The 13,615-nt window shown below is 40.5% G+C and overlaps 1 protein-coding gene across 2 annotated transcripts in view; it reads left to right on the forward strand.

The window, feature by feature from the left end:
- PPP4R4 (protein phosphatase 4 regulatory subunit 4) overlaps window positions 1-13,615 on the forward strand; it is a 77,676-nt gene that overhangs the window by 55,494 nt on the left and 8,567 nt on the right. For both annotated transcript variants that reach the window (XM_083435214.1, XM_083435213.1), the window contains exons 12-20: window positions 1,543-1,620; window positions 3,123-3,206; window positions 3,657-3,839; window positions 5,507-5,612; window positions 7,406-7,553; window positions 10,025-10,169; window positions 10,978-11,019; window positions 11,110-11,184; window positions 12,573-12,648. In XM_083435214.1, the coding sequence (XP_083291340.1) occupies window positions 1,543-1,620; window positions 3,123-3,206; window positions 3,657-3,839; window positions 5,507-5,612; window positions 7,406-7,553; window positions 10,025-10,169; window positions 10,978-11,019; window positions 11,110-11,184; window positions 12,573-12,648 (937 nt within the window). The remainder of the gene's footprint in view (window positions 1-1,542; window positions 1,621-3,122; window positions 3,207-3,656; window positions 3,840-5,506; window positions 5,613-7,405; window positions 7,554-10,024; window positions 10,170-10,977; window positions 11,020-11,109; window positions 11,185-12,572; window positions 12,649-13,615) is intronic.

Raw genomic sequence — 13,615 nt, forward strand, 5'->3', positions numbered from 1 at the left:
AGTCTTATATGTGTTTTATGTGTTTAATATGTCTGTATAACCAATGTTTTATGCATTGTTTTTTATGGTTTTTATTGTCTAAATTATGCCAATAAAGGCTGAATGAACGAATAAAGCTATTGGCTGTATTGATTCTTCCCCTCCTTCTCCCCCCTCCATGTACCCCACACCCCCAAATTTGCTCTAGGGGTTACCCCAACCCCTCCAAGCAAATCAGGAGTGGAATGCAGAGAGGCATGTGGGGGAGGTGAGGGAAGGGAAGTTTCTGTTCCTCTTGCACGATGCTTTAATTGATTTAACCCAGCATAATGTAAGTTTTAGATTTTAGGGTCTTGCTTTAGGAAATTAATTTGGCCAAAGGAGTTCTATTTCCTTGTCAACAGACAGAAACAGTACAATGACTGGGGAAAGAGGGAATCGGAACAGAAGGGAATTAGATACAGATGTGAGAGGAAGTGGGAGTGGTGTACTTGGCAATGCTTCTGCATAACTTATATAGGACTGTAAGACCTGGCATTTTAATTGGCTGTTGTTGTAGAATAATTTTATGTACTCATCTGAAGCACTTTTCATATGAATGAAAAATTACCTGTTAGACTTTAAAAATACATATCCTTGGTGCCTAGTGTTAATTACCACCTTGGATTACATCAGCTGTCCTGTACCCTAGTAATCTACATATTTCTGCTACTGGATATATTTTAAATGTATAGTATTCTACAGATGACTACAGTTCCCTCTTTCTGTTCTGATAGTAAACAATCATAGCTCTTAACAAGTATGTTTCATCAGAGTGCTAGATAATTTTTTTCCTATTGTTTTGACATCCTCATAAGAAAAAGTGATCAACCAATCCAGTTTATAGAATCTATCAAATGATGACAATTCATTAATATATATTTTTTATTTTTAAAGTTTCCATTATATTGCCTAACCAAGAAGCTACTTGTGATTCAGTCCAGTCAGTGTCACCATTCCATGGACCTGTGTGGGATGGTGGAAATATATGGGGTGGTTTTCAGCTATATTTTACTCAAAGTAAATGTACTCATTAATTTCAGTGGGTCAGCTCTGAGTAAAACCTAGCTGAATGCAACCCATGGTTTCTGTTGGGAATGAGGAAAAAGTGAGGGAACTGTGTTTAGTATAGTAGTATATACTAGTATACTACTACCTAGGAGTAGATCAGCTATATTATTTTAAGTTAATAGGAATTACATGGCAGAAGGCTAAAATGTTTGGCTGTGTCAAAATATTGGATATTTGAAATGTAAAAAGAAGCAAAATGTCATCTCAGTACCCAAGGGCACAATTTGAAAGTGTGCTGTTGCCAGGTTGTTTATTTTCTGTGCTACTGTGTGATGCCACACTGCTTAGTAGTGAGAAAAGGACATGACCTCAACTCTCTTAAGTATAATTGTTGGTATTAGAGATCTAGTCTACACCCTTGTTTCCTTTTGGCTATTCAGACCTTGTTGAAAAATAAATACGACCAGATTAAGAAGGCTAATGTCCCTGTTTTGTTGGTTCTGTATTTTTCAGGTTGCTAAGCTTTTAAATACTGATGTGTATGTAATACATAAAGAACTGGTAGCCCTATTACAGGATGAGTCATTAGAGGTAATAATAACCTATTTGTTGCTTACGTTAAGATCATTTACAATTATCCTAAATGACACTATAACAAAACTAAGTAAGAAAGGCTTGGTGGAATGAATCATTTCTGCTTGTTGCATGGTCTAGTCATAAAGAACATGATAAGTGTTTAGTAAAGATTTATTTGAAAGTGATGACTGAACTCTTTTCACTTAAGCCCATATGTCATCTTCCCCAGAGAGGTTAAAAAAATGTGGAGCCAAATGAACTAACGTACAGTAAACACAGAAGTGCCCTTCAGACAGTACTGATTCGTGGATTAACATTAAACCAGAGTAGGGTCAATCTTGGATTAACTATCCTTCAATACCTTTGTAGAATACTTGGGCTTGATTAAGTCATCACTTATCAGCAAATGAGGGCACAAAGCAGGGAGAGACTACTGATATTTTATAGGCTAGGTTAAAAAATCATATTCAGGAGTCATCAGTGATAATTCTCTACTTAACACTAATAACTCATTTTGCAATAAAGTGTTTAGTTGTGTCACAAAATTTATGTTGCTAAATCAAAATGTATGAAGTCAGGCTGTAGAATATACCATATTTCCCCATATATAGGACTAGGTTTTTTCCTAAAAATTAATGGCAAAAATTGGGGGGGGGGGTTATACTGTATGCAGATACATCTCCCTCCATTTTCTTAATTCAGAGTCCCCCAAAATTGGGGGTGTCTTATACATGGGGGTGTCTTATAGACGGAAAAATACAGTAAGTTATAAGAAGAAAAAATGAGCAGATTGAAGCATGTTCAAATTAGAAAAGAATTGTTCAATAGCTATGTTGATGGTTTCTCAGTATTTTAATACATGCTGGAAAGAAGAGGAATCATGGGATTGGAGGAGGTTTAGGCCTCTATCTAACCAATGCTTGATGCAGGAAATTCAGAGATAGACAGATAGCTATCTAGTCTCTGCTTGAAGACCCCAGTAATTGAAGACCCCCAGTAATTGAAGACCCCCAGTAATCCTAAGTAATTGGTTGCATTGTAAAACTGTTATTTCGGTTCAGAAGTTTTTCTTAATTTTCAGCCAACGTAATCATCTTGTGACTTAAGCACCTTAGACCTGGTTCTGCAACAGTGAACAAGGTTTTGCTGTCTTCCATGTGACAGCCTTTCAGATATTTGCTCTTTTTTGTAAGTTCTGGGAGACAAAGAATGTTTTAGCACCACACGAACATACCGTTGCTTGACTGGATAGGCATCTCTGTTGATGTTAACAGCCTTCATCTGTGCCACGGCCAACTAACTGTCCAGTCAGTGACTGTAGACTTGTATAGTGTCTTACCTTCACCACTGCCTCCTGGCTCCTACAGAGAAGGGTGGGAATTTTCCTTTCCCCTTCAATTCCCCACACAGCAGCAGCTGTAGTCCTATGGAGAAGACTAAAATGAAAACTAGAGAGATGTAACGTGAATGATGTCTTTGTCACATAAATGTCAGCGACTCATCTTTTCTTTAACTAGGTGTTAGATGCATTAATAGGCTACCTTCCTGAAATTCTTGAACTATTGTCTACTGGAGGAGAAAACATTGGAACAGAGAGCAAGGTAAGGTGGCAGAATCCTGTTCTGAGCATCGGAAGTGTTTCCCAGTTGCCTCTTTGAGGCAACTGACTACCAGCTTGTAGCACAAAGCAACCAAGATCACTCCTCCTGCTGCTTGGTAGACATGGCCCAAGTATCAAACTCATACAACCTAAGCTATTTCTGGAGCTGACATTGAGGATTTGCTTGGGATCCATAGAGACCATGTGCATATGTAAAGCACTTGTGTGCACACTGGGTGGGAGTCCCGGTCCTCCTTTTCAGCTGTAGCCCCCTGCTCTGTTGCTCTAGGGAGAATTCAACTGGGGGTGGGGGAAAACCACAGTGAATGTCCAGAAGACCGCGTATGGCAGAGTAAGTAGACTTTGTGTGCATTTGAAAGATGGCAGTTTGTTGTTCAGTGATATAATTTGCATTTCTTCTCCCATCCCCTGGATCCTTGCCATTCTTTAGTTATTGAATTTCCCAGAGTTGATCCCAGCGCTAACAAGAGCGGAGCAGAGAGCAGCAACCTCTTTGAAATGGAGGACTCATGAGAAGCTACTACAAAAATATGCCTGCCTGCCTCATGTCATCTCAAGTGATCAAATTTATTATCGCTTCTTGCATAGAATGTTGAGCATCATTATGACAAACGTGAGTTCCCTGTGACCTCTCTCTCTCTCTTGCTTCCTTGTACTTCCTTCTGAAATATTATAGGAGGCATGGGCATAGCTGGTGGGAGGCAGTTGCCCCCCTAAACCAAATAAAAAAACAAAAATACTTAACAAAAAGTAGAAATAATCAGAATATTTGAAATTGAAATGATCTCTGAGGTCACCTAGGTGATGTTGTGAACAGCAGCCCTGTTCAGAGAGGGCTGATATATAAGTTTATGGTATTACTCCCAAAAGAAGTGGTGCTATGAGCCATCAAACCTCAGAAATATACGTTTTCCAAAAAGGTTTCTGCAATTTTGGCCACTAGTGTAGTTGTCTGGGGTGGGATGAGCAGAGATTAAATCCTGCTCAGTTTGCCTTCACACTACTGTTCACTGCTGGGAATGGGTGTGCAGCCAATGCAGAATTTAACGATGCCCAAGCACCCATTAGATGTGTCAGGAGTGATGTCAGTGGGTGGGTGTGGTTTCGGGGAAATGGCCTTGCAGACAAACTTGGCAAGTTGATTCCACCCTGCTGGCACTATCTGCCAGAGCTTCAGGTGCAGTGGTGGATCTTTCGCTCTCCTGCTTTCTGAGCAGGGCTGCTATATAATCTGAAGTAAACCCCACTGAGTTCAATGGGTCTTATCCCCAGGTAATTGGATGTAGGATTTCAAACTTAAACAGCAAACGACACGGCAGTAGGAAATGCCAGGTAGTGGGAAAACATTTGTTAGCAGTGTGAAGCATGAGAACTTTATTTTGTTTTGTTTTAATGTTCTTCATTACTATTAAGTATATTTCGTCACTGAAGTATTCAGCAGGTAGCATAGCTTCTGAAAATTAAAAGTAAAGTGGAATGTGGTCAAAACTCTACTACTTGTGCTGAGACAGCAAAAAGAGAAAGAGCTCTATTTGAAGCCTCCCAGGGGGTTTACACCTCTATTCTAAATCCACTCATTTGGAAAGCCAGCTTCTTGTATGTTTTGGATGAAGACCTCAAAGCATCTGTCTTAATCTACTGATTGTTGCAAAGTTAGCGGTTCAGAAGCACATGGGGTTTGCCTAACGCCAAAGCCTACTCCATTCACTTCAGTGGATTGGGAAGATTGACGTCTGCATTTAAACAAAAGTGTTTTCCTCCCCCCCATTTCCTAACTCACATGTTCATGAGTGAAATAAAAACTTGCACTGAGTTCACACATTTCCCTGCTCCCCTCCCTGCCCGATTGTCTCCCCATAGGAATAGCGTCACATTATGAACGCTCTTAGCATATGTTATGTGCAAAAATAAGCAAAATAAAATAAGCTGTAAAACGCAATATATTCAGTAAGAAACCAATCAATTGGGAACTATTTTGAGAATTTACTACCCGCTATCACACAAACATTTGAAATTGCTTCATTTTTTAGATTCAAGTTTTAAGGATTAGGCTTTGGGGAGTAGTGGCAAATTCAGTTTAAGTGCATTTCAGATTTCTTAAGTACCAATTCTTCAGTTGCTTCTACTCTCTCCCTTCACCCCCCCCTCCATACCATTAGCCATCAATTATCCTTAATGCTCTTCAATCAACAATGTGAATACAATCAATCAGCAATGTGAAAACAATCTGAATACTTACAGAGACTGTAGGATTAAATGTATTTCCTTTCTTTCTTGAAGAATGTTTTACCTGTCCAAAAAGCAGCTGCTCGAACCCTGTGTGTATATTTACGTTACAATCGCAAACAAGAACAGAGGCATGAAGTCATCCAGAAACTGATTGAGCGTAAGTCCTGATTTTCTCTTTGTTTTGAGGACAGCAGTGTAATTTGGAAAAAGGGATGGCAACTGTGTGTAGAGTTGTACAAGAGGGGAAGATTCCTATCTTTACAGTGCAGCAAACATTTTACAATCTTAAGGTCCCAGGTTCAGTCATATCTTCAGTTAAAGCAGGGATGAGGAACCTGTGGCCCTAGACATTGTTGTACAGCTTCCACCATCCCTCAGCAGTGGCCCATGCAGGTTAGGACTGTTAGGAGTTGAGTCTAATAAGCTCTGGAGGGCTTCAGGTTCCCCATCTCTGAGCTAAAGGTGTGAAAGAGCCAGTGTAACATAATGGACAGAGTGTTGGACTGGGACTCGACAGAGCAGGGTTCGAAACCCCATTCAGCCATGAAGCTCCCTGGGTGAGCTTGGGCCAGTCACCATATCTTAGCCTAACCTACCTCATTACAGGGTTGCTATGAAATAAAATAGGGAGGGGGGAAACCATATGCACCATCCTTGGAAGGTATGTAAAGGTAATAAATAAAGTAAAATAAATGAAGGATCTCAGTTTAGCAAGTCCTTATAGAACCCCTGCCAATTGGAATATAAATGGACCAGTGGTCTGACACCATGGTGGTGTAACATGTTCAGACACTTCAACACAGTTATATTGGTATCAGAGTAACCAGAGACTCCATTTTCAAAGTGCTGCATTTTAAAGTTTCTGAAAACTATCTAATCTACATCTATATATCTACACAGTGGTACCTCAGGTTAAGTACTTAATTCGTTCCGGAGGTCTGTACTTAACCTGAAACTGTTCTTAACCTGAAGCACCACTTTAGCTAATGGGGCCTCCTGCTGCCGCGCTGCCGGAGCACAATTTCAGTTCTCATCCTGAAGCAAAGTTCTTAACCCGAGGTAATATTTCTGGGTTAGCGGAGTCTGTAACCTGAAGCGTATGTAACCTAAAGCGTATGTAACCCGAGGTCCCACTGTATCTATAAATTTAGAGGTTTTAAATAATGTAATAATGGCTGACAGACACCGACTTTCTGATCTGCACTTGTAGGCCTACCAAAAGAATACGCAAAGGATGAGAAACAGTTGATTAATTTAAATGTTCATACTTCAAACTTTCTTAGGCAATAGCATCAAATATATCTTGGTTTCCAATTCAGGCTTTAATTTTTCCCATGGGAAACTGCATTTTTCTGGTGGTCAAATCAAATTGAAAAAATAAATTGGTCCAGTGTAGATGAAACTGTGGTTATGGTGTGGTCATGGGACCTGTCTGCCTTCGTTGCTCCCTAACATGAATTTCCTCCACTTCTTCCCCTTGTCAGCTTTAACCCTTGTCAGCTTTAACCCTTTAACCATGTCAACCATGGTTAGTGTTAACCATGGCAAGCTTCCCTAACTATGATTGAAAACCAACCTGGCTTGAAGCTGTTTTGCTGACCCACCTTAAGTGGGTGGCTGGCTGTTGGTACAATGTAATGCTAAACCCTGATGGAGTTCATGCTAGAGAACCGGAAGAAGGGGGGGGGGAGGGAACCCATGGTCATCTCTTGATCTTTCAGCTTTGTTTTAAAGATTAACAGTGTTCTGTCTTGACAGGATTTATGACTAATCTTTTCACATTATTGAAAATGACATAAAACATTTTCCAGGATCAGTTTGTATTGAGCTCATCCCATTAAATTAACTTTGAAATTATATATTGCATTTCTATGCATTTCTTGTGCAGTAAAACAAAATGAAAATCTACATATGGTGATCGTCAGTTTTTTTTAATCATTTTTTTTCCAGAGTTGGGCCAAGGAAAAAGCTACTGGAACAGATTGCGTTTTTTAGATACCTGTGAATTCATCATAGAACTCTTTTCCAAATCTTTTTTCTGTGAATACTTCTTTCTCCCAGTGCTTGAGCTTACACATGATCCAGTTGCAAACGTGAGGTACTGCACAAGTTGTGTTAAAAAAATCTATGTGGCTTGGTCAAGATGTTTTATATTGATGATGTCTAGAGTGGGTTGGCAATTTGCTTGGGAAGCCTTGCATTCATTTCTTGAGTAAGAATTCACCTCTACACCACCTTGTTCGTTACCCAGTATTATCTCAGTATTAATGCTGCAATATATTATACTGTTGTGTAACAGTAGCATGGCAGTCCTCAGAAGAGGTTATCTATTCTGAGTTCAGTCCTTAGCCTTTTGAAGCTAACATTTCTCCTGATTTAAGCAGGTTTGATATTGGCTGTTTGACAAATTGTGTATTAAGCAGCACAGAAATTAAAATATATAATAGGCATGATGTTGCCCAGAGGCATATGGAGGAGAGAAGGAAATATGAGGGGAGAGGTGTGAAAAATGTTTACAAGGAAGAAGCTGAAGTGGTTTTCTATGTAACCTTCCAGATAATATAAAAAGGAAGCATGAGCAAATAACTTTTTGAAGTTGAAAGGGACTCTGTAATAGACAACTTCAGACACAAAAAAGCAGGTGGAGATGAGGGCCACACTCCAGCAAGTCCCGAATGGGTGTGTAGCAGAGCTTGTCATGATTATTATGTATTCATTATATTAAATACATTTCTGACCCACCCTTCATCATAAGATCTCAGGGCTGGGTACAGTAAAAATTGCAGTCCCCCCCCCTCAATATGTAAAATACTATCACAATCAAACAAAGAACAAGTATAACTTAGAGTGCAGTACAAACTTTAAAATTACAGAAACCATGAGACTGCTGCAAATGCCCAGGGAAACAAATGAATCTTTCTCTGGCAGCAATAATGTCAGTGTCAAATATGTTTCCAGGAGAATGACATTCTATAGATGGAGTGTCACAGCACAGAAGACATTTTTATGTCTCACTGCATGATATACGTGTCTCAATGGGAGAACGTCAAGAAAGTTCTCCTGATCTTGGCTCATGGGCAGACAGATACAGGGAGAGGTGTTCCTCCAGCTCTTTGGACCCCAAGTATTTTAGGGCTTTATAAGTTACCAGCACCTCAAATTCATCCCAGAAGCATGTAGATGGCCAATGTAAATTTTCTAGAATCAGCGCCACATGATTCCAACTAACTGAACTAAACTAATATTATGGCACCTGCATTCCGCAGTACAGTCATACCTCGGGTTGAAGTAGCTTCGGGATGAGTATTTTCGGGTTGCGCTCTGCAGTGACCTGGAAGTAATGGAGCACGTTACTTCCAGGTTTCGCCGCTCGTGCATGTGCAGACGCTCAAAATGATGTCACGCGCATGCCCGGAAGCGGCGAATCGCGACCCGCAGATGTGGGTTGCATTCGCTTCAGGATGTGAACGGGGCTCCAGAATGGATCCTGTTCGCATCCAGAGGTACCACTGTAGTTGAAGCCTCCAAGTCATCTTAAAGTACATTGCAGTAGTCCAAAAAGGAAGTTATTAGAGCATGGATTACTGTGGTCAAGCTCTTTCTACCCAGAAATGGCTGTGGCTGGTGAACCAGCTGGTTTGTTTGACTTGTGGACACATCTACACAAATTCACATACATAAAGAATAGTGTATGTTTTAAGAGTGTTTGTTTTGAAGGCGGCTTCTGCCCAAAGTGGCATGTCACGTTGCTCCGAAATGTTCAGCAGATTGTTACTGCATTGCCTTATTTTAGCAAAGATTGCAGTTTTTTACTGGTTCCTTACTATTATTTTATTGCCCGATACTGTACACGAAAGGATAATTAAAAAGCAGGCCAGGAGAAATTGGTTGCTATTAAGTGATGGAACATTATAACTCTCCAACAGCTCATAACATTTATTGTTTAGCGTTTCTATATTGTACGGTGTCTATTGTACTGTTGAGAGGACACATAAATAGCATGGTCCTTGCCACAGAGGCCTAAAACCTTATATAGATAAACAGGACCAAGCTAAAGAAAAGGACAGTACTTTCTGTTCCTTTGCAATCGAGAACTTGGGAATCCTTTGACCTAGAAAAGGAGAGCGTTTGAAGTGACAGGGCAGAAGAGATGCATGGGTCAAGGTGGATGCACATTTTTAAAAAGAGTAAACAAAACAAAATATATAGGATAGAGCAGTCTTTCTCAACCTTGGGTCCCCAGATGTTGTTAGACTACAACTCCCATCATCCCTGACCACTGGACCCGGAGCTAGAAATGATGGGAGTTGTAGTCCAGCAACATCTGGGGGACCTAAGTTTGAGAGGCTGGGGTAGTGTGCTGTGCACCACAGTATTTTTCACTAAGCTGCTACCAGTCAATGTGGACAATCCTGAGCTAGATGGATCAAAGGTCTATCTTGGTATAAGGCTACTTCTTGTCGTCCTATGTACATAAACCAAAGGGATACTAATACACTGTTTGTTTTTCTTAACCTATTGTCATATCTTTACTTTCCTCCTATATAAATCTTGCTTTTCCCTCTGTAGAATGAAGCTTTGTTATTTATTGCCAAAAGTGAAGTCTACTCTCAAGGTTCCCACAGATAAGCATTTACTGCAGCAGCTAGAACTGTGTGTAAGAAAACTTCTGTGTGAGGAGAAAGACAAAGATGTTCTGAGCATTGTTAAAAAAGTATGTGGGGTGGTTACTTCTTTTACTCATCTAGTATTTTTTTCATGTTGCCAGTGCATTTTAGTAATTTCCTGGGGTTGTATCCAATGCTAGTCACACACAGAGTAAACCCACTGGGTTGTGCTTAACTAAGTCCTACTTAGAGTAGACCCATTGAAATTAATAGGCCTTAGTCATGACCATTAACTTCATTGGTTTTACTCTGAGTAGGACTAGTGTTGAATACCACCCATGAAATATAATGAACATTACTAACTTATGCCCATTAGTTTCAATGTATCTACTCAGTATAATTTAGTTGGACACAACCCTTGGTCATTCAGTGATTGCTAATGTCTTACTTCTTAAAATTCTGTTTATATAGCGTAGTGGGGGGATTCTGAATATGTTTTACCAATTTGCAAAAGTGTGAACTGTGATTTAGTGCCTGTATCTAGAGCTGAGACAGTAAAAGACAGTAAATTTCACAATTGTTAGAAATAATTTTCAGTTGTGTTCATCTAGATTTCAGTAGCTCGGAGAATGCTGATAATGACAGAACACTAGCTGGGCTTCCTTACTATAATGTCCTACTGTTCTACTCTAACAATGTAAAATGTCTGCACACGAAAAACTTTAGTGAGACTCTAACCCATGTTGCTAGTTAGTTCCTTTTCTTTTTTTCAATACCTATGCCCAAATTTAAGTGGAAATCTCTGTGGAAAATCCCACAAATATTTCAAGACTCAGTGTTAGGAGATCAAACTGGCTTTTTAAACAAAACAAAACATTAAAACAACCTAAAATAATAATTAAACTTTTTAAATAGATGGTGCTGGAACTGGACAGAATGGAAACCTCTTTGGATGCGGTAAGTATCTTCTAAGATGGTAACCTGAAATAACAAGCTGAAACCATTGGCCTGATCACTGATGGCTTGTTTGTTTTAACCTTCAAACAGTTTCAGAAGAGGTTTTATGAAAATGATCTATTGGACCAGCAAAAAGAAAGAGAGGAGCACCTACTTTTGGAAATGGTATGTTTACGATAGACATTAAGCTAACTGAGTATCCTGTAGACTTTCCAATGGATCCAGAGTGAAGATTTAAAATAATTCCCTGATAAAGGAGGGCCAGGGAACAGTAATCTTAAACATTCTCCATATATGTAACCTAAGACATACTGTGTCACAGTGCTTATTTGTCTGAGAGGAGGTCCTGGTGCAGGAGGAAATGGACAGAGCCTTTAGCAGTTGCAGTCTACATATATAGATTTCAAATTACTGGCAGGAGAAAATGCCCTGTAAACTACCTCAAGTTTGTGATTCTTTTAGCAGTAATAATAATATTTATATAGTATAACCTAACGTCATCTCAATAACCCATACAGCAATTCTGCAAGGTAGACAGAAGCAGCTTGCTGGGAAAGGCAGAGCTGCGCTGCTCACTTCCTGGCAGATGGGCCCCTGTTGCCTACCAGGAAGGCGAAGTGGTGGGGAGGTCAGGGTGTTGCAGACGCACTGACGGAGCCAATCTGGCACTCCTAATGGCGTGTTTGCAGTGTGCCACCCTTTCTGCTGCCTTGCCCCTGTGCCTCTGTCTCCTGGTAAGCAGCAGCGGCCCACCTGCCAGAAAGCTAACGTGGCAGCTCCGTCCTTCCCGGCAAGCAGCTTTTGAAGGTAGGCTGGCACTGCGATGCAAATAAAGGAACAGTGCCCTAGGGTATCAGATGTCATAGTCAGTTCTAGCAGAAGAGCTTTTGCTGTGTGAAATGGAGCCCAAATGCTACACACATCCTACTGAGGACAACACTTTGCTTCACTATTCGAACACCCTCGTTTATCTTCCCTGTGGCCAGTGGTGAGGTTGCTTCACCCTGCTGCATGGCAGACCTGTCCCTGTTCATGACCGAGGCAATATTTTATAACTGGGACATCTTGAATCCCAGTTTATATCCTTAGTCTCTGTGCTAACTGTTTTCTTGCAGTAGTCTCAAACGTTTCGCCATATATGTCCAGGTCATGAGTTCAAGTTTGGGTTGCTCAATTTTCAGCATAGTTCCTCTAGTCTACCTCGACATTTCAGAGAGGGAAAGCTGAGGGAAAGCGACCACACTCTGCTTTGTATAAAATATCACAACCCTGTGTGATATTACTGGAGAGGTATTTGTAAATGGGGAGGGGGGGCCGCAGAGGAGAGGGACAATTTCTGGGGAGAGTGTGCTATGAGCAAATGGCTGTTTAACCAATAATAATAATAATGATAATAATAATTTATTACTTATAATTGGTGGCATTTCAGGCTGCATCTTCCTCTCTTCTGAAGCTGACTGGGTTGTGGAAGCATGCCTGTCTGCAGCTTGCAGCCAACAAATTTTAGGTTTTAAGTTTCCATTACCACTGTTGTTAAATTGTTTCCACAACAGGAACAATTAGAAAAAGAGAAACAGCAAAATGAGGGCAGGTCTACCAGTATGAGCGATAAAATGTATGAAAAGAAGCGTAAGTGTTCTTTTGTTTCTTTTCCCAGAGGCTTCTTAATTTCTTTCTATGGGGAGTGGAGGATGCTGAGGTGGAGGTGGCAAGGACTATTTCTAAACTGGGTTAATGTTGCATTCACAGACACGGGGGGACGGCCATATTAATCTTCTGGCTGCTACTAATTTAGTGTGAGAAATGCATGTCAAAGCATTGCACACTCTTACAACCCAACATTTAGGAAATGCTTTGGCCACGGTCATACAACCAATAACTTGTGTGACTGAAGTGGGCAATTGGGGCAGATCCTGTTCTCTGCTGCTTACCAGGCAAAACCTCATTCAATACACTAGAGCAGATGGTTCCAGAGTAGCAGGGTGCCAGGCTTTCTGGATCTGTGGAATCTGAAAATGTCCTTTTGGATAACTTATAAGGTTCCTCTGAGCCTGCCTCCTGCCTGCCTCCTGTAATCTACAGCCATCTAGCCCCCCTTCCATTACTAGGCCTGACTATGTTTTTGTGTTACATGTGCATTGATGCCAACTATTGTTAGTGAAAGCTATGTTCCTTTCAGGCTCAGAAATTCTAATTTGAAGTGGGCTGGCAAACAATAGTTATGAGAGAACATGTCCTGCATAGGTAGCACAAAAGCATAGTCAGTACCGGAAGAGAAATTGGGAGGAATCACTGTGGAAAACAGAAAAGAAAGGAATATATTTGCTCCTGATTTCAATCCAATCCAAATAACTTTATTGAACTAGCCATTGGCCATGACAAATCTGAATCAAAACTAAATACAAGCAAAAGGGGTGTAAAACCATGGTTTTCCGGGAACCAGCATTATATCTACACTAGGCCAATACCTTTTGCTGCATCAGCAACAAATGCAATCCAGATGTAGACCCCAAACCACACTTTCCTAAGTGCTTCATGCATCAGTTTCAATGGTCAGCCCCTTAGAGCTGAAAGAAATAACATGGGGCACTTAGTC

The sequence above is a fragment of the Podarcis tiliguerta genome (assembly GCF_965153285.1).
Source record: "Podarcis tiliguerta genome assembly, chromosome: 1".
Lineage (NCBI taxonomy): Eukaryota > Metazoa > Chordata > Lepidosauria > Squamata > Lacertidae > Podarcis > Podarcis tiliguerta.